General features: G+C 47.5%; 2 protein-coding genes across 8 annotated transcripts in view; one reads left to right on the top strand and one right to left on the bottom strand.

Annotated features, from left to right (window-relative positions):
• Window positions 1–6,083: 6,083 nt before the first annotated feature.
• TNFRSF18 (TNF receptor superfamily member 18) lies at window positions 6,084–14,816 on the top strand (the record flags this gene model as incomplete). Its single annotated transcript, XM_081923889.1, has 6 exons — window positions 6,084–6,367; window positions 9,957–10,073; window positions 10,851–10,938; window positions 11,540–11,637; window positions 13,325–13,447; window positions 14,683–14,816. Exons 1-6 carry the CDS (start codon window positions 6,232–6,234, stop codon window positions 14,814–14,816), a joined length of 696 nt encoding a protein of 231 aa, XP_081780015.1. The 5' UTR covers window positions 6,084–6,231.
• Window positions 14,817–19,212: 4,396 nt separating this feature from the next.
• The window catches only part of TTLL10 (tubulin tyrosine ligase like 10), a 200,434-nt gene continuing 193,140 nt past the window's right edge, over window positions 19,213–26,506 (bottom strand). For all 7 annotated transcript variants that reach the window (XM_081923495.1, XM_081923497.1, XM_081923496.1 and 4 more), the window contains 4 exons: window positions 26,086–26,226; window positions 24,206–24,322; window positions 20,842–20,935; window positions 19,213–20,116 (listed from right to left, as the gene is read on the bottom strand). In XM_081923495.1, coding sequence (XP_081779621.1) covers window positions 19,287–20,116; window positions 20,842–20,935; window positions 24,206–24,322; window positions 26,086–26,226 — 1,182 coding nt within the window. In that variant the 3' untranslated portion in view covers window positions 19,213–19,286. The remainder of the gene's footprint in view (window positions 20,117–20,841; window positions 20,936–24,205; window positions 24,323–26,085; window positions 26,227–26,506) is intronic.

Raw genomic sequence — 26,506 nt, 5'->3', positions numbered from 1 at the left:
CTGGGCCCCAGCCTGCTCTCTTGGAGCGCTAGCCAGCGTGGAGTAGGCTCTGGTCGGGCCTAGGCTCGGCCACGTATCACTGCCCTCCCAGTGGTCTCCTACCTCTCCTTCTCAGCAGCGGCAGCAGCACACTAAGTTTGGGGCTGCCCTCTTTTTTCTCCTTCCTTTTTCTCTCTCTTCCTTCTCCTTCTCCTTCTCCTTCTCCTTCTCCTTCTCCCTGAGTCAGCTCTGGGGTTTTTCTGGCTCCGGAGCTCCACTGAGCAGTCAGCTGGGTGGCCAGATGCTCTCGCTCCCAGCTTGATTTGGGTTGTGGTGGGGGGGGTCAGCGGTTCCCCCAGTTGAAGCTCCAGGCGTCCTTGGTTCCCCCTCGGCAGTGGCAGTGGCAGCAGCAGTCTCAGCAGCCCGGAGCCAGTCTGGTAGCACAGTTGGCTCTGGCTGGCTTCAGGAGCTGCTCGCTGCCGTGGCACCCACCATTTTGCCCCGCCAGAAGTCCCCATATGATGTGTCTTGTGCCATTGAACCAATCACACAGCTTTCATTCCCTATTAATAAACCTACAACACTTAAAATATAAATCTGGGGACATTAAATGAAATCCGGGGACATTCCGGGGACGGATTTTGTCCAGGGACAGATTTGTAAATCCGGGGACTGTCCCCGGGAAATGGGGATGGCTGGTAACCATATTGTGGTCCCTTCCAACTCTACAGTTCTAGGATTCTCTGATCTTGGAAGTTAATAATGACCAGCCATGTTGTAGTTCTGTGCGCACAAAAGTTCTTAAAGTCGCAACTCATGACTGCACCTCACCATTTGGCAGTGAAATGACGTGCATGACAACTGCAAATCTCAGTCCCTAGCTGGTACGTGTACAAAAAGTGCTTTAATATTAAGATTCTTATTTCTGATAAACTCATTGACCGCAGAGAAGTATGTGGATCAGCTCACCTAACTAAGCAGCTCTGGGTTTGAGAAGAAACTTTGAATCAATTACCTCTACAGTTTTTTATCACAAACGTTTGATGCGGTTGTGGTTGCCCCTTCCAGATCTAACACCCCCCCCCCCTTTGACTCATAGGATCATAGGGCTAGAAAAAGATAATGGAGGTCACCCAGTACAACTCCACCCCAGTCTTTGCAAGGTCTGCAACACAGGAGGCAGCCACAAGCATCTCTCTTTTTTATATATATAAAATTTTTATTAGGATTTTTGCATTACAAAAAATTAAAAAAGAGAAAAAATACAAAATAAAAATTGTTAAAAACAATCAATCTTTCCATCACATTATTTTTCATTTACTTGTTTCTAGGACCTCCTCATACCTCCCTTTTTTGTATTCCAATTCGATTTATTAGCTCAGCAGTTTCTTTCCCTCTTTATACTACCCAAATCTTTATTCTTAAATTGTTACAATCTTGAATTTTTACTTATATAAACCCATTTTTTAATATTCTTTTAACCCATTACAGCTAGAAACCACTTAATTTCAATCCAACATTATTTTAAAATTCATTAATTTTGCAGTGTCTCTGTAAATAGTCTTTAAATTTCTTCCAGTCTTCTTCCACTAACTCTTCTCCCTGATCTCGGATCCTGCCAATTCCATGTAATCCATCACCTTCATCTGCCATTCTTCCCAGCCACAAGCATCTCTGGCTGCTGAAATGCCTCCAACAAAGGGGAGCCCAGGACACCTTGAGGCTTGAACAGAATAGCACTTATCATTTGGGAGTTCCTCTTCAGGTTTGGGCCAATTCTGCTTTGAGCGGACCAATAGCTGGACCAATGGTCAATAAGGCGGTTTCTGTTTGTGCTGTAGAGGGAAGTAGCGAGGGACAGCTGGGGCTCATCAAACCTGGTGTTAAAACCAGGAACGGGGAGAGGGGGCAGTTAAATGACTTTCCCGAATTCCCAAGTCCCCACCACAGCCTCTAACTAAGGCCAGGACAATGACCGTTGACACAGGCACCGCACACACAAAACAGCAAAGAATATCAGAAAAGAAAACTGTAGCAATCAGAGCTGGATTTAGGTTTGATGAGGCCCTAAGCTACTGAAGGTAATGGGGCCCTTTATATGTCCAGCTGTCCTTTGTCAACAACAAATTGTCGTTGTTTTTTTTGTGTTGAATATATGCTATATGGTAATTTATGGACCTAAGAGGTATCTAAAGCCATTTGCCCATTTGCAACCAGTCCATGCAGAATGTAGGCACCCTGTATATAGAAATGAGCAAACCAGTGATATTTTAGGGAGCAGGTGGGGCGCATTACTTACGTCATAGGAGCCTACGCAACACAAACACTGTTGCTGTAGGTAGGTTTCATTTTATTTGTTTTTCATCTTATATTTTGGAAATGCACATCCAGTTCCCCCCCCTTTAAATGTTTTGGGGGCCCCCAAGAGAGTGGGCCCTAAGCTTTAGCTTGTTTAGCTTATACGTAAATCTGGCACTGGTAGCAATAAGTGGATACCATGTATTGTACTGTTTTCCCCTGACTATCCAATATTGTTGTTGTTTAGGTGTTTAGTCATGTCCGACTCTTCGTGACCCCATGGACCAGAGCACGCCAGGCACTCCTGTCTTCCACTGCCTCCCGCAGTTTGGTCAAACTCATGCTGGTAGCTTCGAGAACACTGTCCAACCATCTCGTTCTCTGTCGTCCCCTTCTCCTTGTGCCCTCCATCTTTCCCAACATCAGGGTCTTTTCCAGGGAGTCTTCTCTTCTCATGAGGTGGCCAAAGTATTGGAGCCTCAGCTTCAGGATCTGTCCTTCCAGTGAGCACTCAGGGCTGATTTCCTTCAGAAGGGAGAGGTTTGATCTTCTTGCAGTCCATGGGACTCTCAAGAGTCTCTTCCAGCACCATAATTCAAAATCTATCCAATATAGAATCAAATAATTGCCAAAATTCAACAGTTGGTTCCAATGGCTAATGACTCCTTTGGAAGGGGGGGCGGTCTAGGGCTTCCCCTGCCTCAGTGGCATAGTGTGGGGGGTGCAGGGGGGGCCGGCCGCACCGGGCTCAACATCTGGGGGTTAGGGTTAGGGGGCGCAAATCCACGGGTTAGGGGGCGCAAATTACTTGCCTTGCCCCGGGTGCTGACAACCCACGCTATGCCACTGCCCTGCCTCCATAATCCCTGATACATAGAGTCACGTACACCTCCCCCCTCCCCAGGGAGTAGGAAAAGGATAACAATGGACCAGGCAACTATCCCTTGATGGAGTTTGCTGAAGCCAGGTACTCACAAAGCCCATCTTCAGGAAAACCCAGAGAGCAAGGATTGGTGTAAACAGTTTTATTGTTCTCTTGGTGGTAGGTACTTAGAAGGTGTTCAGGAACTGAATCTGATAACAAGGACGAATGATGGGCTCATGTTACTGTGCAAGAGTCCTTCTTAGTGACTCGTCGGTGATGTATCGATGATGCATCTGGAAATGTATTATGGGAAGGAGGATGGGAAGGTCTTAAAAGTCCATGCAACCCCATGCTCTGGGTTCCTACTCTTTGTGTGTTTGAACCTTCTTGCAACAAATAAAGATCAGGTCTACTGACCGCTGTTTGCTACTTTAACTTGGCTGGAGATTCCTTCTTTTGCTGACCAGGAGAGACCCAAAAGATTTCTTCTTTTGCTGACCAGGGGAGTGGCACCTCGATGAGCTGGACAGCAGAGTAAACCTGCACCCAGAATTTTTCCGTAACACTGGGAAGGTACCCCATGTAGGAAAAGCAAAACTCTAATCATAAACCTCTGCTGCCTTATGAGATACCTACCTGAGCACAAATGAGTCGAAATGACGGCCAAAAGACATCAGCCGTGGCCAGTTGTGATCAGTTTCATCTGGGAAAAACTTCCTTGAAAAATCTTTCTGGCATTACAAATGGCAAAAGTATAACAGAGGCGGTCCCAGGCACTGCGCTGGCTTCAGAATTTTCCCAGATAACATGTTCGAAAGCTTAGTTTGCAGATCCAAATCTATTAATAATAAGATAAATCCATGTTGTCAACGAAAAGAGGAGCAAAATATTCACCTCCTTCTAGAAAACATTTTCCCGAATTGATAAATGGCCACGGAAAGAGGCATGGCAGGAACCTTTTTTTATATTGAGGGCCACATTTCCTCAAAGATAATGTTATGGGGGCCGCAGATGGGGACAGGGGCAAAAGTGGGTGAAGCAATGGATAGGAACATAGAGAGCTGTCTTAACCTGAGCCAGACCAGTGGTCCATCTAGCTCAGTACTGCCTACACTGACTGGCAGCGGCTGTCTGGGGTTTCAGATAGGGGGCATCTCCCAGCCCTGTCTGGAGATGCTGGGGATTGAACCTTCTGCATGCAAAGCAGATGCTCTGTCCTTGAGACACAGAAACTTAAGAAGCCTCCTTAGACTGGATCTGACGGTTGGCTCATCTCTCTCAGTATAGTCTACACTGACTGGCAGCAACTCTTCAGGGTCTTTCCCAGCCCGACCTGAAGATGCAGGGAATTGAATTTGGGACTTCCTGCATGCAAAGCAGATACTCTACTCCCGAGGCGCAGAGCTTCCTCCCTCAAAACATCAGAATTTCCCCGTGGTTCCAGGACCATTCAAGCAGAGTTCCCTGCCCTCGCTCGGCTGCCTTTCCTAGCCATAACTCGTTGGTGCCACCCCTCCTGTGCTGACTTTCAGTAAACATCTCCTGCGTGGAGGCAGGAAAGCCGTGCTGAGCATCTGAGACACGCCACTGAGTTCGTCAGTCAGTGTTTCCCAAACTTGGGTCTGCAGCTGTTTTTGGACTACAATTCCCATCATCCCTGACCACTGGCCCTTATAGCTAGGGATGATGGGAGCTGTAGTCCCAAAACAGCTGGAGACCCGAGTTTGGGTAGCACTAGATCAGAGGATCATTGCCCTTTATTAGGCTACAGCTGCCTTTTTCTGTATCGCTCGAACAATGCCTGCTGCTCTTTGAACGTAAGGAGAGTTCTGAAGCAGGATCAGGCCAAAGGCTCACCTCGTCCAGCACCTTCACAGTGGCCAACTGGATGCTTCTGAATAATAATAATAATAATAATAATAATAATAATAATAATAATAATTTATTATTTATACGCCGCCCATCTGGCTGAGTTTCTCCAGCCACTCTGGGCAGCTTTCAATCAAGTGTTAAAAACAATACAGCATTAAATATTAACAACTTCCCTAAAAAGGGCTGCCTTCAGATGTCTTTTAAAGATAAGATAGTCACTTATTTCCTTCATATCTGAAGGGAAGGCATTACACAAGGCGGGCACCACTACCGAGAAGGCCCTCTGTCTGGTTCCCTGTAACCTCACTTCTCGCAGTGAGGAAACCGCCAGAAGGCCCTCGGCGCTGGATCTCAGTGTCCGGGCTGACCAATGGGGGTGGAGACACTCCTTCAGGGCCTGAGCTCAACAGCATCTCTCCCTATGTGATTTCTAGCAACTGGCATTCAGAAGCATCCTGAATCACTAGTCAAGGTAAAGGGACCCCTGACCATTAGGTCCAGTCGTGGCCGACTCTGGGGTTGCGGTGCTCATCTCGCTTTATCGGCCGAGGGAGCCGGCGTACAGCTTCCAAGTCATTTGTCCAGCAGGACTAAGCCGCTTCTGGCAAACCAGAGCAGTGCACGGAAACTCCGTTTACCTTCCCGCCAGAGCAGTACCTATTTATCTACTTGCACTTTGACGTGCTTTCGAACTGCTAGGGTGACTGAATTACTAGTCCCCTTCAATAGTCTTCTCCACATCTAATCCTGCCTTAAAGCCGTTCAAATTGGGTGGCTGTCTCTGTCTCGTGCGAGAGAGAGTGCTGCAGTTTAGCTATGAACTTTGTGAAGGACTCCTTGCCAGGAGAAAGAGAGAGAGAGAGAGAGAGAGAGAGAGAGAGAGAGAGAGAGAGAGAGAGAGCGCTAGAGAGCTTATTGCTGGGCTCAGATCCCCCCTGATGTCTCTCGCCTCAGGGCTTCCTGTTGAGAGCTGTGGTACGAGAGAGCCATACGGACACACCATACAGGAAATGACATGGCTTTCGTTCCACAGAAAACACGTGGGCTGCTCTTTGCTACAAAAATGTGTCGAAAGAAGCGAGAGGGAGACAGAAGAGAAGAAGAGGTGAGAGACCTTAACAGGCACAGCGTTCCCAGCCAGCACACCAGAGGGCTAGTTGTGGGAGAACTGTGAGCCGCCATCCCCAGCGGAGGAAGTGAAGAGGTGACTGAAGGAAATGGAAGCCAAGTCTCACCCCAGATTAGACGGCTGCTGGCTTTGCTTGGCGATGCTCTGGCTGTGTGTGGAACTAGCACAATCCACCATTGATGGTCAACAGGAAGGGAGACCTTGTTGCTCATCAACTCTTGCCGGTAAGTTTGGATCAGAGTTTTCATATTCCTTAGGGTTTGAGGTTTTGGACTGCCTTGGTTGATAGCTCTTTTCTTGTAGTCCAGGGGAGTTCATAGAACGATGGGATGCAGGTGGCGCTGTGGGTTAAACCACAGAGCCTAGGACTTGCTGATCGGAAGGTTGGCGGTTTGAATCCCCACGATGGGGTGAGCTCCCGGTGATGGTCCCTGCTCCTGCCAACCTAGCAGTTCAAAAGCACGTAAAAGGGCAGTAGGTACCGCTCCAGCGGGAAGGTAAATGGCGTTTCCGTGTGCTGCTCTGGTTCACCAGAAGCAGCTTTGTCATGCTGGCCACATGACCTGTCTGCGGACAAACGCCGGCTCCCTCGGCCCACAGAGTGAGATGAGCGCACAACCCCAGAGTCGGTCATGACTGGACCTAATGGTCAGGGGTACCTTTACCTTTACCTAGAACAGGAAGCATCATCCAGTTCAACCCCCTGCAATGCTAAAGAATCTCTGACTGAGATGGCACTCTGCATATGCTCCAAGGCCCTGTTGAATTTGAGGTTCGCTATTATCAGAAGTAAAAGCCTAGCATTCTCAGAGGCCTCACTTCAGAAGTCCCACTGCAGTGTAAGAACATAGGACGACGGTCCATTCAGCTCAGTACTGCCAACACTGGGTGGCAGCAGCTCTTTGGGGTATCAGGCAGGGCGTCTTTCCCAGTAGAAATGTATGATCTTTACCCAGTTAGTGCCCAAATTATTGACTCAGCCTTTCATAGGAACATAGGAAAGTGTTTAAACCAAGTCATGCTGTTGATCCATCTAGCTCAGTATTGTCTACACTGACTGGCAGCAGGTTTCAGACGGGGTCTTTCCTAACCCTCCTTGGGGATGTCAGGAACTGAACTGGGGACTTTCTGCATGCAAAGTTCGACCACTGAGCTCAGCCCTTCCTTTAAGATATAGGAAAATAGGAAGTTGCCTTATACTGATCCAATCAGCTCAGTATCACTGATTCTGACTAGCAGGTATTATCCAGAGCTTCAGACAGGTTGTATCTCCCAACCTTACCTGGAGTTGTGAGGGATCAAACCTGGGACCTTCTGCATGCAAAGCAGTTGCAGTCCTGCTGAGCTACAGCCCTTAAATGTCAAATTGACATTCTTAAGCTTAGGAAACCAGCAGATGACTTGTGAAAATTATTCCCACCCCTCATTTTTCCTGCATCTTCTTAAAAACAACTGCAGAGAATCACCACTAATTTTCAACATGAAGCTTAGGACATTGCCAGAGGCTTCAGCTAGGGTGTTCTTGCCTTGATACCCTGAAAATGAGCCTAATGGGTAAGAGGAAAGATACCATTGTGTTCAGAATGTGTCTCCCCATTTCCAAAGTCTCACCTCAGGGTTCAAGAGAACTATTGCATAACAAGCAACAGAAAGACCTCTTACATAAGACAGGCCAAGCGGTTCAGTGGTTAAACCAAAGTTCACTGAGATAATTTTATTTGTAATACTGAGAACTTCCTAAGAACTACACTTTGCCATAGCTGATATAATGTCCGGCTATTCTATCCATCTTACCTATTCTACCTTGTCTACCTATTTTATATATCCTGTTTTTCTATCTTTGCATAACTTAACTATCCTCTTCACCATAAATGTCAATCTATCTGTTCAATCTATTTCATCTCCCTTTCTATTCTGTCAAATGCATTATCTGTCATTTTACCTATCTTCCTATGCTATCCTTTATTTTCTATATTTGCAACATACCAATCTTGTCTATATTTTGTCTATTGACCCACACGCTAGTTTCTACCTATAATTCCACAATTTTACAATCCCATGCCTATCTGTCTATCTGATCTGTTCCTATTGTACCCTCTCCTTTTTCTCCATCTTTACAGAGCATATCAGTCTTTTATATCCTTTTGTTTATTGACCTGTGTGCTAGTTTCTATTTTTTTTTACACAACTATCCTAGCTACCATTTCTATATATCATTGTCAATCCATTAAATCTATTCTATTTACTTACAATATTCCAACCTGTCTTTTTATCAGTCCCTTCTATCCTTTTGTTTATTGAACAGTGTGCATTTTCTATCCATCTCTATATAATTTAATCTTGCTTGCCGTGTATATCAATCTAGCTATCCAATCTATACTACCTAGACAGCCAATCTGTCTGCCACCCAATCCTGCTGCCTCCTTCTTTTCTATCTTTCCAGATCTTATTTATCGTGACGGTGATCAATTTATTACGAACTCTTCACCTTAAGGTCCCAGGGTGGGTTACAGCATTAAAAACAATATTAGAACAATTTAAAACAACTAATCTTATCTATCATTTTAGTATTGAGCCAAGTGGTGGTTTAAACATTTCCCATTGATCAAAACATTGAAACTGCAACAGCTGAAAATAAGAATTATACACTACCAACATGCCTAACTTTCCGCTGGACAAAAGGGGTACATCTGGTGCAGTTCTTGTTTGCCATAAACGACCAGACTAGGTGTCCATTTGCAAGCCTAAGTGGCAGCAATTAGTGCTGGGTTAGGCCATAATAATTTCATGAAAAGAAGGAGGGATTTGGGGCTGTTTTCAGGGGGCAGACACATTTCAGTTTCCATACTGCTCCAATTGGTTTGGTAGTCAGCATCTTTCCCCTTCTCCCAGTAATGCCCCATTCCAAGGGATGGGTGTGTCATGATCCACAGGGATGTCTTCCACTAAGAATGATGGCCGAAACAAGAAGTGGCCAGTAGTTTGGCAAGGCTTCAGGACCACGGATAGCACCCCATAAGGCGAGACATGTCACCCAAGTCTTCTCAGCAAAGTCCTCAAGCAACCAGCTGAGGATTTATAGTAAGGCTAGGTAGTCATTAACTGGAATTCCCACCCCCTGAGTGCCCCTTCAGGCCAGTTAAACGACCAGTGCCTTCTTCTGTTGCTGTTGGCTTCTTTGAGGCAATGGAGTTTCCGGCTCTGTTGGTCTTTGTTGGGGGTTCTCTTGATCTCCCAAGGAGTCTGTGAACCAGTGATCAAAGGCTGTCAAGAGAGATGTCCCTGCAGGGTTCAGCGGGGAGGCAAGCTCTGGTGCCCACCATCCCACACGGCACGAGCGAAGGTGTGGATTCATAATCTTCTCAAAGCTGCCATTGCTGGAGGACTCAGAGTAGAGCCATTGAAGTTAAAGAACACACTGGAAAACCAATGCCGCATAGCGGTTAGCATGTCAGAATAGGACCTTGGAGACTAGGGTTCAAATCCCCACTCAGCCATGGAGCTCATCGCATGGCTTTGAGATAGCCAACGGCTCTCAGCCTCACCTACTTCACAGAGTTATGAGGATTACATGAGGAGGGGGGGGACCATGTACTCCTACTTGAGCTCCTTGGAGAAAAAGAAAGTTTATAACTGTGATAAATGAAATAACTTAGGTTAATTGATTTCAATGGAGCGCTGTATTTTTCTCCCAGGGCCTGGGCTAAACTACAGTGCCCATCATAGACTCAAAGGGGCAGCTGTAAAGAAATATGTATTTGTGGTCCTCTTTCCTTGCTCACCTGGCTTGACCTGTGCTTTCTTCATCACCAGGAGTCCCTCCGAAATCCTGTGGCAAATGTGGTGGTGGGAAGTGCTGTAAGGACAAGCTATGCCATCAATGCCGGGCACTGCCAACGTGTCCAGAAGGGCAGGAGCTGAGATGTTCAGGTAACCTTTGCGTCAATCCCTTCTTGCTCTGAGTCACAGTCCTTCCACCTTGGGTCCTCCAGGCGTTGTGAGACTACAAGTCCCATCATCCCCAGCCAGCAGAGCCAAGGGTCAGGGATGATGGGAGTTGTAGTCTAACAGCGTATGGAAGACAAGACGGACAAGAGGTAAAACCTAGCAAGGTTAAAGGGTCTGGTCTGGCAGAATGTGGTGGATCAGGGCTTGGAACCTGTCAGAATACGATAGGCTAGGGGGCGGAGCCTGTCAGGGTATAGCAGGACAGAGGGTGGAGTCTGGCAGGGTGTGGTGTATCTGAGGGCAGAGCCTGTGTGATCTGCCAGGTTCTGAGCCTGAACAATAGGCGTGATGGACATCTAATGCCCTATAAAATATATTGTGTAAGGGTGTATGTGAATTATTGGGTTGCCTTTGTTTTTATTTTTCATTATGTATTTTGTAGGGGTTTTTATATTGTAATCTTACGTTGTGAACTACCCTGCAATTGATGTGTATAAGGCGGTATACAAATTTTATACATAATAATAAATATGTTTTACTAGGGGGTTTTTTTGGAACTGAGTATTGGCTTATCGTATCAAATTGTTATACCATCTCACTCAATTTTATAGTTCGCCGCTTATTGAAAACTGTTTTGGAGAGATTGTACAGACATTTACTAAGCCGAAATAGAGAAAATGTTGCTTTGTTAGAACGAGTAAAAGCACAGCTGGGAGCCTCTCAGCAGTAAGTAACCACCTCCCCTCTTCCTTCTTCCAGGCACTATTGACTTCAGATATTTCTGCAGCCCATGCCCGAATGGAACTTTCTCTGATGCCAAAGGCAGCTGTTGCAGACCTTGGGCAAAGTAAGTCATTCTCTGCTTTGTAGCATAAATAATAATAATGCTATTTTATTATAGAAAGGGATGCGGGTGGCGCTGTGGGTTAAACCACAGAGCCTAGGACTTGCTGACCAGAAGGTCGGCGGTTCGAATCCCCACGATGGGGTGAGCTCCCGTTGCTCGGTCCCTGCTCCTGCCCACCTAGCAGTTCAAAAGCACCTCAAACAGGTACTGCTCCAGTGGGAAGGTAAACGGCGTTTCCGTGCTTTGCTCTGGTTCGCCAGAAGCAGCTTAGTCATGCTGGCCACATGACCCGGAAGCTGTACGCCGGCTTCCTCAGTCAATAAAGTGAGATGAATGCCGCAACCCCAGAGTCAGTCATGACTAGACCTAATGGTCAGGGGTCCCTTTACCTTTTTATTTTATTATAGGAATATACGAGAGAGACCATTGGTCCATCTAACTCAGTGTTGTCTACACTGACTGGCAGCAGCTCTCCAGGGTTTCAGAGAGGGGACTCTCCAAGCCTGGAGACACAAGCAAAACCAATGCTCAACCACTAAGCTATAGCACACCTTGAGTGCATCACTCATGTTCCAACCATCATTCTTTCCTTCCTTTGTAGCTGCAAGATGTTGGGGCTTCCAGTTCGACAACCAGGGAACACAACTCATAACGTGGAATGTGGCGACACGAGACCTGTCACCGTGGTTATGCAAACTGGTACGGTTCGGTTTTCTGTATCTGAAATGGGCCTAAAAGACGTACACATGGGAATCACAGAGTTGTCTCTGACACGGGTCTACTCAAAGCAGACCTGTTGAAATGAATGAATCTGTCTGTGGTGCCTGTTCGCTTCAGTGGGTCTACTCTGAGTACAGCTTGCACTGAATACAACACACAGGGAGAACATGGACACAGCGGGACTGGATTCCAATTACGGCTGTTGCCAAATCTCACACACTTGGAGACGTTTTTTGACGCACACGTTTTTGATGCGGCCCATGCAGGTGGTGAAAATGGGAGGGTGAGCTGGGCGTTATTCTGGGGACAGGAGCAAAGATGTCCATGAGGAGACACAGAGATGGGTGTCCTTGGGGCACAGGAATGATGGTCACAGCTAGCAAGAGAGTTCTCTTGCAGGTGGCAGCAAATATTAAAGACACGTTTCGGTGTTTGTTTTGTTTTATATATTTAAGTTCATAAATACGCTTCAATATCACAATGTATAACAGGTCTTCTTCTTCTTTGGCAATCACTCGTAGCCGAGTAAGATTGTCTTCCATAAACACGGTTTTAACAATGAGCCCATAAGTGACTGTGGGGGGCAATTCTGGATCCACACGTCCTTCCACAGTGGGGACATTGGTTTCCGGGTAGGAGTTGATCACGGTGTGGATTTGCCAAGTGTGCCTTCCTCTTAGCACGTTTCTCCCTTGCGTCCTGAGTTTGAGTGTCTTCAAAGTCCACAACACCTTTGGTAAAGGCTGTCATCACTGCTTTATGTTAGTGCCTATCTGATCACAAAACCTTAAAACGAAGGGGGAGAAAAAAGATATTGTTAAAAAAAGAATGTCCTAGAAACAGATATCATTAATTCATCTGTTACAATATTATGAGCCCATTAATAACTGAGTAAAGAAGAGTATATAAAATAATACCTAACTTTTAAAAAGAAAAAAGGGGGGATACCTTTAAACAAATAATTTTTCTCATCTTTTATAAGAAGATTTAAATCTATAGATGCTCAAGAAAGAAAATAATGATATAGATTAATATGAGAAAAAAACCAATGAAAAGATCAATGAAATGGAGGGTTAGAAAATATAAATTATGAACACAGATTAATTACAGATAAATTACCCTCTTAAAATGCTATGTAAGATTAAAGTAATTCCAAATTCTATAAATTAAACTCTCAACCCAATTAAACTCCAATTAAATCAGACAAAATGGATTAAATATATGGGAATGAATTATACGGAGGAGTGTTTTCTTCAGCTTCCTTGTTTCGAAAATCTAGTGCTTGTTTTTAAAGCCTGCTGCAGAGAGGAGGGAGTTATGCAGTGTCCTCACGCTAGGAACAAGCCGTCGGGTTCTGAGCTTATATAGGGCCTGGTGTGCTGGGATTGGCCCTTGGGGGGTCAGCTGACAGAATACTCAGGTGGCTGGTATTGCAGCCTAGATGGCGCCCTTGAAGCACAGCTAGGGAGTTGGAGCTCAGCCAAAGTTCCTAAAACAGATCTATGCAGCAGATTATTATTATTATTTAGCAGCCAGTCACTTTAATGTGTATTTATTTATTTATTTGAATGGTGTTTTATGTTTGAATACTCCCTGGGTGTTTTATGATATGGTGGTAAAATAATGCTCTTATAAATACATAAATCTATGCACATTAATTCTTTAGATTCCACTGTGACGACTATCTTGACCATTGTGACAGCAGCGGGCCTGTCTCTTCTCATCCTGCTGACGTTCTTTTTAATCATCTGCGTATGGACACAGAAGAAGAAACTGCCCCTGGTGGAAGGTCAGTGTAGCTCTTTGACCCCCTCCTGGCACCCACCCAGAGTTCCCTCCTAACCTAGCCATGGCGGTATCAGTCGAAAGCCTAGTGTCAAAGGGCAAGCCAGCAGTAAATCACAGTGCTCAAAGTTGGCACTAATTCCTTTATTAGCAAAAAGACGATCCTCACAGACTTGGCTGAGTGTCAGGCCTAATGAGCACAGCAGGTTGTCTCTGGGAGGTCTTACCCCATGAATCAGTTGCTGTGACCGAAAGCCCCCACCTCCTCACAGCTAAGTCCCCTCCTTTCTAGGCCTTTCCCCCAAGTAATCAGAGACTGCGCCTGCATGCAGACTGCTGCTCCTCGACCCATTTCAGCCCTCTTCTGGTTCTGGGAGACAAGCGGGGAGGGGAGCTTGTCACAGCAGAAGGGGGAAACACCTGCAGTTCTTCACCAGCCTGACTCATCTCTGCCTCTTGGCCTCTCTCCCCCCTCTTCCTGTTTCAGCTTCTGCCTCCGAATCTGGACTTCTCTGCCACCGACTCTCCTAGCTCACTAAACCCTGTTACCTCTTCCAACACCTCCTCCTCCTCCTCCCAATCTTCTCCCTCTGACCGCTCATCATCATCCCACCACCAGTCCCCGTTCTCTGAGCCTTCTTCCCTTAGTGGGTCCTCAGCTGGTTCCCCCCCACCACCATTCCTCTGCATCCAACTTGTCCATGACACCTGGACTACACCAACTTCCAGTAGGGTTGTGCTCTGGATCTGACCCAAGCCCGGATCCAGCACCAAATCACCCCCTCATTGAGTGGAGAGACAGCCCCAGTCAGCTCAGGTTGGGTTGTCCCACCCAGAGCGATCTGGACCTGACAGAAGGTGGGCTGGTTATGAGGCAGAGGAGAAACAGAAGATGCAGGCAGTCTCTGCAGGGTCTGCTTTGGCTGGGCTTCCTTGCAGGGAATGTGCTATCAATGCAGCACCCAGCAGGATTGAACCCAGCACCTCCTTCTCCCTCCACACCCCTCCCAACCACAGGTTTAATTATTGCATGTCCTCATTTTTTGTGCCCATTAACCCTTGCTTGCCTGGTTGGAGGGTACTCCACCTACTGCATGACAATAAAATTTACATTCATTGCTCCACCCACTTTGGCCTTTGGCCCCGCCCACCTCTGGGGCATGCCACATTTCTCAGGAAGGAACATGGTCCTCAGACATCCCTCCTCCTTGTCTTACCATTGGTACCTTTGTCCTGCAGAGCCTGAATCCGTCCGCCCTTCAAACTTCCTAGGATCTCATCATGAAGACACCTGCAGTTGCCAGTTCCCAGAGGAAGAGCATGGGGAGAACATGGACAAATGGAAGGCCTCACAGATCTCTTTGGCCCATTAAAAGAACTTGGGGCGGATCCACAAGCACGTGCAAAACTCGCCCCGCAATATCTAGGCGGCTGAACTATATGGATGGCAGCTGTTATCTTTGTTGTAGCACGATGGGGCTTTGGGCGCCTGAGCTGTTTCCCTCTAGGTTGGCTCCTTCACTGCTACTAGCTGTCTCTAGATCAGATCACCTGCTCCACACCCTGTGACTTTGAGAGCTTTCCTTGCTGGCTAGGGAAATCAGGTTACGAGGAAGGATCTCCAGGAGATGGAAATTCCAACCCTGCTTTCCCTATTCACCCACCCCCAGTTGCAACTGCTGGAACAAGGCACCCATCTCGCTTTCCTAGGCAGGGTTTGGAAGCTGGAGAATGCAGCAGACGCCCTCATGGGTAGGGCAGCTGACGTCCGATTTTTTTTTTTTACAAAAACACTGGTCCTATGAGTACTCCATGGGTATGAAGCCAGGGAAGGTGGGGCCAGAGGGCAGGGCGGAGTCTGGCGTATATTGGAGGTGGAGCCAAAATGTGATTGGGAGGGTTGTGGGCGGAGCCTTGCAGGATCTGACTTCCCAGACTTCCTTCTTGGTTCTCTTAGAGAGGAGGGTCTTCTCCAACTACATTTCACTGGGAGCAGGCTAACTGAATGGAATGGACCTGAGCCAGCCTTGCCCATTTACTTCCAAGGGATCTACTCTGAGCAGGATTAGCTCAGCTCAGAAGGCCATTTCACTGGTCAGATCAGCAATCGACCAGCCTGTTAGCAACCCCTGTCTATGTATATTGGTGGGGGTGGCAAGACATGGCCTGGACACAGGCATATGGTTTGTGGTACTCGGATAGAATGACGTGCCCTTCGTGCCTAGGACAGCTTTCCCTTGATTGGCATGCTCCTGATGTTGTGGGCAATGTCTCCCATTGTCCCTGACCCAGTGGCGTAGCGTGGGGGGTGCAGGGAGTGCTGGCCGCACCGGGCGCAACATCTGGGGGGGCGCGCTCGCACTCGCAGCTCTCTGCCCCTACTAAAATCCACGGGTTAGGGGGCGCAAATTACTTGCCTTGCCCCAGGTGCTGACAACCCACGCTACGCCACTGCCCTGACCATAGGGTGAGGCAAGGTGTAGTCTAAATTATTTGGAGGCCCCTGGCTTGGAGACACCAGCTCTAAGAGCCTCTCCCTGTTTGGTAAGCAAGACTCAGCTTAGAATCTGCAAAATGGCAATCTTAACAGGATCCCCCTGAGCTTTTTCCCACCCTCTGGCACAATGTGTATCTCCAACTGCAGGCTGCCTGGAGGCTTTTCTGCTTATCTCACCACCCCCATAATGACGCTCTGTTCTGGAGGCCGTTGCCGTGAGCTTTCCTTGTTTCGAGAAACCTGCTTTGGGAAACCTGAAGGCGTTTTTTTTCTTTTACTCCGCTGCTTCTTCCACAGTTTCAAAGGGTGCAATTCTGACGCAAGGGAAGAAAGTTTGCTTTCATCGCCAAAGCAGCGGCGCCACCCCCATCTCTTAACGAGAATCGCCTTTTCTTTTTTTAATTTTTAGAAAAGGAAGAGGGGGGGGGAGAACCCCAGAGCCTTGAGCTGCGCTTCCTTTGTGAAACTGACAATTCTCCGTTAAAACAATAAAGCTTCAGCTTCACTCATTTCTTTCTTTCCGCTGCTAGTAAAGAGACTGTGGAAATTCGTGACTGTGATAGTGGGTGACCTCATGGACACTTTCCCTTTCTCTGAAACGCCCCACAACGGAGTGCGTGCCTCTTTAAAATGTTTTCAACCGTTCGCCGTGACTCACAGCTTCAGGTGTTTTCCCCACTTGAATTTCGGGACCAATCTGAAGAAAGGATGGTTTTGTTACCCGGCTGGAAGCTGGGGGTGTGCTTTGTGCGTACACGCTCTCAGACAACTTCTTTCAACCCCGCTCAGATTCTGAAGCTGCCTTAATCTCGCAAAGGTGGGACCGGCATTTTCACAAGGGGGGAGAAAAACAACAGGGTGAGGAAGGAGAGGCTACAGTCCGGTGCATTCATGCAGAAGGCCACTGGTTCAATCCCCAGCATCTCCAGGCAGGGACGGGAATGACCCTGTCCAAAACCCCGGAAAGTTGCTACCAGTTAGTGCAGACAATACTGATATGGCTTGGGATAAGCAGCTTCCTGTGTTCCTATGAAAGGTGGAGTTAACAGTTTGGGCACAACCTGAGTAAAGATCATACATTTCTATTGGTGTTTTATTAGAGAGGATTTCATGGTGAGAGGTCACAAGCTGGACTGCTGGCTTACACAGAGGCTCAGTAGGGGCAGCTGGCCAGGCAGTGTGTGTCACTGGCCACAGCTCAGTGGTGGGGCATCTACTCTGCGTGAAGAAGGTCCCAGGTTTGATCCCCGGCATTTCCAAGTAGGGCTGGGAATGTCCCCTGCCTGAAACACTGGAGAGCCTCTACCCATCAGCTTACACAATGTTGAATTAGACATGCCAGCGGTCTAACTTGTATAAGGCAGCCTTATGTGAAGGGACGTAGCACGGTGGCAGTGCATCAACTTTGCATGCAGAAGGTCCTGGGTTCAATCATAAGCATCTTCAGGAAGAATTGGAAGACATCCCTGCCTGAAGAGGCACTGACAGTCAGTGTAGAAGATGTATTGATTGGCAGCAGCTCTCCAGAGTGTAAGACAGAGAAGGAACCCTCCCATCAACAGTGACCTGATTCCCTTTTGCTTGCACTTGCCAGGGCAGTGGCATAGCATGGGTTGCTGGGGCCGGGGCAGGGCAATTGGGTGGACTGGGCAGCTGGGTGGAAGTATGCACCTAGGGTGTGTGTGTGTGTGTGCTGAGTCTGGTTGCTGGTGGTGGTAGTAGTAGTTGGCTGTGCACCTTCTCAGCTTGACGGCTCTGCTGCCTCCTGGCTTGGCATGCGGGCATCCCTTTAAGGGCCATGAGGAGAAGGTGGCACCACCCCAGGCCCGAAACGTAACTTGCCTCCCTGTGGCTCTGGATAGCGTTGGGAGCTCAGCCACATGCCCTCAATAGGAGAGCCTGTTGTGGGGGTGCCTGGTTGTGCCCCTCTCAGAATTTTGTGCCCCAGGCCACTACCCCTCTGCACCCCCCCCATGCTATGCTGCTGGAGCTGGGATTTGGGAATTCCTGCATGCAAAGAAAAAGTTCTACACTGTACTCTACATCTGGAAGCAGAGCATAGTCATCTGATACCTTTCTCTATGAATTTTGTATCATTCTCTTTAAAGCTGTCTAGGTTGGTAGCCATCACTCTGGGTAGTTAGCATAAGACAATGCAGAGTTGGGAGGGGGGAGTTTCAGAATTGCCAAGGGCTGGCGTAAGCAAGAGGAAAAATATTGGCGTCTTAGGAAGCAGTTTGCAAGCACAACGTGGGCTGGCAGTCTGAATCCAACGCTGGCTGCCATGGGAGAGGCAGGACCCTCCTGGAATGCAAAGATTTCCACCCCCCTAGGCTCAAGGTTGTATATTTGTGTCAATAAACGATGTATCATAAAGACACCACAGTCCCTGCTGTGCCTCGTTGTCCGAAAGGAAACACATATCTTGGTTAGGGCACCTGGTAGCCCTGGAATCTGGCATTGTTCAGAGATTGGGGTGGCATGCAACAACATTACTCATCTGCTAGTTCAGTTGGTATAGAACATGAGACTCTTAATCCCAGGGTTGTGGGTTTGAGCCCCACGTTGTGCAAAAGATTCCGGCATTGCAGGGAGTTGAACTAGATGACTTGCAAGGTCCCTTCCAACTCTACAGTTCGATGATTCTGCGATTCTGTGCTCTGCTCAACGAATGATCAAGCAGGGCGTTATTGCATGTTCCACATCACACAGGGAAGGAAAGAGGGCAAGGATGTCAATTTCCATCATGCTACTGACCGCCCCACCCCTGAATATCAATCTCAAAGGGAAGGCACAGGAGTCAAGCAAAATCCCAGAATTAATCTGGGTCTTGACTATGGGCAGATGCATTTTTTTTACAACATGTTTTCTTTTCTTCTTGTTGTCTCGAGAGACAATGGAGTGCACCTCCAGAGGTGAAGTCAAACCTCTGCCTTAGCAGCATCGAAATGACCTCCCTAGGGTGCAAGCCTGGGCAGTTTGGTCCTGGCTGCCTGGACAACAAGATCCTCCCTCCCAGCCTCGCTGATGCAGTCCAAGGAAAGCAGAGCAAAATATTTGGCACCAGCTTGGCTGCAACCGTCTTAGCGACTCCGCTCCAGATTTGTGTCAGGTTTACTTGTTATTAGCCCTTTCTTCTCCCTTAAAACATATCAAGAAGAATTTGTGTAAGAAAAACAAAAAACCCAACACCAATCATTTTTGACATCCTATAAGGGATGCCACAGATTCCATGTTTAGAATTGCTGAAAGAAGTCAAGGACCGGGGTTGCTTTGGGGTTTTTTTCTCGTCGTCCTTTATAGGAAAAAGAAGGAGGGCTTTGGAAATACACAAGCGATCTTGCTTTTAGGAGCCCCGGTGAGAGAGCTTCTTCTCTTCAGGGAGGGATTCACCGCAGCTCTGGCCCGCTGCCAAGGCCTTGCCACTCTCCCCGGGCATCTTGGAGTAATTCATGAGCTGGCGCAGCGGCTTGGCTTGCTCCTGGGAGCCCGGGAGATTGGGCGGGAGGCTGGACTGGAGATGGAGGGAGACCATCTGCGAGCTGGTCAAGGGGCTGCCTGCCCCGTTCCCGCTGGCCGCCAGGAACTTGGACCCAAATGTTTGCTGGAACCAAGCCGCGTAGGACCGGTCCTTGGAGGGCGCTCCGGCAACAGCAAGGCCAGCAGCTCTGGCCCTCTCATCGTCGCCCTCGGCCTCCGGGTGCCTGTCCGAGACCGGTGGGACATGCTTGATGATATACTGGTTGCCGCTGCTGCAGACTTGGTTGCCCCGGAGGATGGTTTTGACGGACGGGCAGCCGGCGAGGTTGGGCACGATGGAGATCTGGATCTGGGGCATGGGCAAAGTGTTCCTGGGGACCCCCCTGCTGGGCACGATGGTGACCCCTTCAGAGTGGGCTGATGCCTCGCCCTTGGCTGGCTTCTCCAGAGATTTGACCGGCTGCTTCTCCGCCGGGCGCCCGGGGCTCATGTTGTATGTGCTGTTGCAGAAGCTGCTGTTCTCGGTGAGGGACCGGTGGCTCCTGAGAGAGCGGAGGGACGTTCTGCTCTTGGTGGGCCGCGACTGGTTGCTGTCTGTGCCCACCCCGCTGTACAGCAGGGCAAAGTGGCAGAGTGACTCCAAGGGCAAGATGTTCTGGATCTTCTGGCTCTTGGTGAAAATCTCGATGGCCAGATCTGGGAAAGGCCCACAGAGAGAGAGACAGAGAGTCAGGAATAGGGGTGGTGTGGGGTGAGACCCAATGCAGTTTCCACCTTTAAGGGCAACTTACTTGATTCTCGTTTCTGAAAGGCAAAGCCCAAAGCTAGCTATCTTTCAGAAACTGGACACTGAGATCCAGTTCCAAGGGCCTTCTGGCGGTTCCCTCACTGTGAGAAGCGAAGTTGCAGGGAAACAGGCAGAGGGCCTTCTCAGTAGTGGCACCCGCCCTGTGGAATGCCCTCCCATCAGATGTCAAAGCAATAAACAACTATCAGACTTTTAGAAGACATCTGAAGGCAGCCCTCTTTAGGGAAGCTTTTAATGTTTGATGCATTACTGTATTTTAATATTTTGTTGGAAGCCGCCCAGATGGGCAGGGTATAATAATAATAATAATAATAATAATAATAATAATAATAATAATAATAATAATAATCCTGATTGGCAAACCCAAGAGGCTCAGTGGTTTAGACCACAGCGCCACCCGCTCCTCCCTAGAAGCCAGTCTACAGCCACCTGGGCACCAACACTGGGCAAAGGAGAGTTTGACAAAGAGTGCCAGGTCCAGCTGGGTCCCCTACACAGCTATAGAAGCCATGGGAGCCCTGGGCACCTGGTCAACTCTGTGCATGGAGGAGTCGGCCTGTTTCTGTGCTCCTGAACCCCTCCATTTCCCTCACGGCTGCTCAGCTTTGCTTACCCAGAGTCTCGTTCACCACTGTGGGAATGATGCTTTTCAAGGCACTGCAGTTGGTGTGCAAGGCAGGGTTGGCGTTCATCTCCAGGAGCCAGACCTGATTTAAAAGGGAAAAAAGGGGGGAAACACATTTGTTTCTTTGCATACAGGCTGAGTTGCTGGATCTCCAGCTCTGGCCCTGAAATCCAGGCTGCAAATCAGGGCCGAGGTGTGCGTCTAGTTTAAAGCTTCAGGATCCACTGGATCCTGCCTTTGAATCCTGAATCTAAGACTCTGCAAGAGAATTATTGTGCAACCATAGGCGCCGACTCCATGGGGCCTGAGGGGGCCCGAGCCCCCTCAAAAATTTGTTTGGGGGGGGCTCCACCCCCCAAAAGTTATATTATGCTTTGTAAAATCACAAAATTATGTTGGTATTTTTTATTTTCCTTGTTTGACGATAGTTACCTTTTAAAATACATTCAGTAATGAGTTAAAACAAAGCCACTCCCGATCTAGAGAGGGGGTGGGGTTGCGGGCTCTCGACCCATCAACAATCTCGTGGGGCTGGCGTCAGCCCCGCGAGAAGCGGGGATTCCCCCTAGCTCATTAATATTCACCGCCCACGGCGGCAGCCAATCGGCTGCCGCAAAGGGCGGGCCCTCACAGGTTCACTTAAGGTCGGGGCAGCCCGGGGCTCGCCCCTTTCGTTCCCCCAGCAGCAGCGGTTTGGAGGTCTTGGCCCCCCCAATATTTGTTATAAGTCGGTATGGGCCCCCACCCCCCCAATATTTTTTATAAGTCGGCGCCCCTGTGTGCAACAACACAGGTTTGGTTTTTTTAAGAAAAGAAAGCCCTACAAATCTTGGAAACTGTAGTTTACCCCTCATTGAGCTATAATTCCCAGCACCCGTAACAATCTAACATTTCTGGGATTCTTTGAGGAAAGAGATGTGCTTTAAAGGCATGTGTGTGATCCCTGTTTTGTTGATCCTGGATAATTCACTTGGTTAGAACATGGTGGTGATAATGCCAAGGTTGCAGGTTCAATCTAGCTGTGTATTCCTGCATTGCAGGGGGTTGGACAAGATGATCCTCAGGGTCCTTTCCAACTCCACAGTTTAATGATTCTGTGTTCTGTTTCCCTACAATTTGTTTCTGTTTTCAAATTTGACCAGTGGAAATGTTTTATGACTGCCACTAGGGGGAACTAAAGTCATTTCTATTTTCTCTCGTAACCGCCTCCCCCCCAAAAATCTTTCCTGTTGCAACAGAGGCTATATAAACAAGTTCAAGGAAGCTAAGAGTTTAAGGGGACTGTGCCAGCCATATATTTCTGCAAGCAGTGAAAAAAATGAGCAGTGCAGCGGTGGATTCAGGAGAACGGTGGCTTTCTTGGAAGTGTGAAAAATATCCACAAAACATTTGACTCATATAGAATTGTTTTTATGCATATGTAGTTTGAATTAATCATAACTGGCTATAATTTATTTAACTGGGTGCTGAAGATAATGAAGATTATGATGTCCTTTGACCTCATGGACTGAATATCCAGTTTTAATTGCCGTGTTGTTTTAACGGGGATGTTCTATTGCAGATTTTCATTATGGCCATTTAGAGTTTAATGTTTAAACAGGATAGTTTTGCTGTGGGTTTTGCCTTCGATATATATATTTAAAATTATTCCATATTTTAAACAATGCAGTGCAATTGTTTTTTGTGTATATGTTTTGTAAACTGCTTAGAAAACATTTGGGCAGGACATGGCATATAAATCATATATCCACCTAGGTCTTACACAGAGTAGACTGAAAGTAACAGACCCAAGTTTCTCATGTTCATCGATTTCAATGCATCTATTGTGAGTAGGGCTAAAATAGGACACAAATCTCTCTTCTTATACTTCTCTATTAATAATCATTGGGTTGTGTGCAACAAGCCCTGCTCAGAGTATGCCCATTGAAATGAATGGACCTAAGTTAGTCATACCCATTAGTTTCCATGAGTCTACTTTGAGTGGAACGAAAATGGGATAAAATCCATTATTATGATCAATCATCAAAGAGTTGTAGTCAACGAACATTTACTCTGAGTAGACCCACTGAAATCAAAGTGTGCCGTGGTCCTTAATTTCAGTGGATCAATAATAAGCAAAGTTCATTACCTATATTATTATTATTATTATTATTATTATTATTATTATTATTATTATCCTATAGAGCTACCTGGATTTCAGAAATAGCCTTTGCTCCATGAATTTGCCTAATCCTCTTTCAAAGCCATCCAAATTGGTGGCCATCACTGCCTCCTGTGGCAGGGAGTTCCGTAGTCCAACTATGCACTATGTACGTCCGGAATCTTCCAACATTCAGCTTCACTGAATGTCCACGACTTCTAGTATACCCACGCCATATAATGTCCGGAGGCCAGCAGCGGGTGGGTCTAGAGGGACAAAGTGTGCAAAGCGACGAGTGCAAATTCTCCCTCTGCGCATTGGGCTGGTTTCTACATGCCCCTCTCAATCCTCCATCCAGGAAAGAAAGAGGCGCGATCTGAGTTCAAGGACACATTCCAGCCAGGCCAAAACTCTCAGGGGAGGTGTGTAAAGAAGCTTTCATCACACTTATACCAAAATCCGAAGCTGAAAAGGCACAACTTAAGAACTACTGTCCCATATCCCTTTTAAATGTGGATTACAAAATTTTTGCAGATATTTTAGCCAACAGATTGAAGAGAGTGTTAAATGAAGTAATACACAAAGATCAGGCAGGCTTTCTCCCAGGTAGACATTTGTCTGATAACACAAGGAACATTATTGACATATTGGAGCTATTGCAAACAAACACTAATACAAAAGCAGTGCTAATTTTTATTGATGCGGAGAAGGCCTTTGATAATATTTCTTGGAGTTTTATGAAGAAAAATCTTAAGGGAATGGGTGTGGGACGAGGGTTTGAAAATAGTTTAGAAGCAATCTATTCTAAATTAGAAATTGGAATACAGAAAGGGGAGGTGTGAGGAAGTCGGGAAAGTAAGCTACAAGAAATTAAGATTTGAATTTATATATTTATTTTTGTTTTTTATGTTTTATACTGTTTTTTGTCTGTTATTGTGTTGTTTTGTTTTGTTATGATAAAATTTGCTGAAACTTTAATAAAAATTCTTTAAAAAAAAAAACTCTCAGGGGAGGTGTGAAGCAAGGCTGGTGAGAGGATGTGGCTAAGCAGAGAGACCCGGAGGCTCACCCCATACACCCACCATTCCCAGATCTATGGGTTCATTATCCATCAGAGGATCCCTTGACTGTCCTCCTCAAGCTCTGACTCTGGAGACTCGTGCCTCTCGATCCGCGGCCCACTCAGCCGAGGATGCGGCCCCATGACTGTACCTTGAAGTCTTCGTCGATTAAGAAGTCGCAGCCAATGAGATCAAAGTAGCCCATCTTGCACTCCAGCTTGGACTTGACCGCCAGGAAACACTGCAGCATGATCTCTTTCATTCTCTTCTGAAAGACACAGAAGGACGGCATGATCCTGGAAAAATTCCCCCCATCCCACAAGACCTCTTGCGAGTCAGGGGAAGCCACAAAAGATCTAGATTAGAGGATCCGCTTATGTCCAGTCCTCAGGTGGTTCCCAGCTCAGCCCTACTCGGAGTAGACCCACTGGAAGTCACAGACGCTTGCCCACTCATGGTTTATATTTATTTATTTTTACACCCCAACTTCTTCTTCCCTGAAGGAACTCAAGGTGGCATACATAGTCCTCCCCCACCCTGTTTTATCCTCACAACGAGGCAGAGAGAGACAGTGACTGGCCCAAGGTCATCCCCAGTGAGGTTCATGGCCGAGAATAATAATAATAATAATAATAATAATAATAATAATAATAATAATAATAATAATAAAATTTATTTATACCCTGCCCTCCCAGGACAGAGCCAGGCTCAGGGCGGCTAACACCAGTAAAATTACAGTAAAATCATGAAAACCCAATTTAAAATGCAGATTAAAATGCAATTTAAAATGCAGCCTCATTTTAAAAGTAGCCCATAGATCAAAAACCGCAAGGGGAGGGAAAACATAAGGATCAGACTGAGTCCAAACCAAAGGCCAGGCGGAACAGCTCTGTCTTGCAGGTCCTGTGGAAAGATGTCAAGTCCCGCAGGGCCCTAGTCTCTTGTGACAGAGCGTTCCACCAAGTTGGGGCCAGTACTGAAAAGGCCCTGGCCCTAGTTGAAACCAATTGAACCACCTTGTGGCTTAGGACCTCCAAAATGTTGTCATTTGTGGACCTTAAGGTCCTCCACAGGGCATACCTGGAGAGGCAGCCCCATAGGTACGTGGGTCCTAGGCCAAGAAGGGATTTGAATCCTGGTCTTCCAGGGCCTAGTCCGACACCCAGACCACTACACCACACCAACTCTCAATGGGACCTAATCCATTTCAATGCCTTTTTACTCAATTCAAAGAGCTTCTCTCCATGAGCAAGAGCGGCCCCCACCCTTTCCCGACCCCCCTTCCCTACTTTCAGAGGAGGCACCCATTCTGTGTCATGCCACGCCCCAACAGCCGCCATTTTGTGTTAGACTCAACCCTCAACGGCAGCCATTTTGCGGCTGGTGTCCAGGAGCACTTTCTCAACATCCCCAAGATGCCCATTGGCAGGTACGGTCATATGGGCATCTGCACCAATCAAGTTCCACGAGGCTCTCCAATTCGGTCAGCTGGTGGCGTTGGCTTATGTGGTCCAGTGGGGGCATAATGGTTTAGAGCAGGGGCCAGCAAACTTTTTCAGAAAGGGGCCGGTTCACTGTCCATCAGACCTAGTGGGGGGGGGGGGCAGACTATATTTTGAAAAAATAAATAAAAATGAACAAATTCCTGTGCCCCACAAATAACCCAGAGATGTATTTTAAATAAAAGGGCACATTCTACTCATGTATAAACACCAGGCAGGCCCCACAAATAACCCAGAGATGCATTTTAAATAAAAGGGCACATTCTACTCTGGTAAAAACATGTTGATTCCCAGACCCTCCACGGGCTGGATTTAGAAGGCGATTGGGCCGGATCTGGCCCCCGGGCCTTAGTTTGCCTCAGCCCAACCTACCTCACAGGGCTGTTGCAGGGATTAAATAAGAGGGAGGGGGAACCAGGGGATACAAATACAATAAATGATAATAGAGAAACAGTGGAGCAGTGTGACAGCCTGATCCTGGAGAACTGCAGCAGCTGTGGGATGGGCAGAAGGAAGTGTGGAAACTCACAGTGAACCCGTTGAAGACCCAGTCCTTGGGGAGCCCTTTGATGTGCCTGAACCTCTCGTTGACGTAGTTGTTGAAGCGCTCCATGCGCCACACCGTCTCCTCCTTGACGTGGCTGTACATCGGACTCTTCTTCTGAACGTACTGCAGGGAGTTGGCAGAGAAAACAGGCGCCCTTGTTAGGGGCCGTGCATTGTAGCGCTGGATCTGTGCCTCCCCTCCCGAGGACAAGGGTCTGGGCAAGGAGCAAGGGGGAGCGGGTTTGTAGGACGGGGAGCAGGAGGGTGGGCAAGCAAAGTAAGCGGGGGGGGGGAGCCGCTAGGATTGCTTATAAGAACCTAAGGTGGAATCAGGCTAAAGTCCCATCTAGCCCAGCCTCACATTAGCTAAGCAGATGCCCCAATGGGAAGCATAGCTGTCAACT

Source organism: Podarcis melisellensis (assembly GCF_964234715.1).
Source record: "Podarcis melisellensis genome assembly, chromosome: 8".
In the NCBI taxonomy this organism is placed as follows: domain Eukaryota; kingdom Metazoa; phylum Chordata; class Lepidosauria; order Squamata; family Lacertidae; genus Podarcis; species Podarcis melisellensis.
Note: the sequence above shows the minus strand (reverse complement) of the source record. Positions and strands in the feature narration are given on the sequence as shown.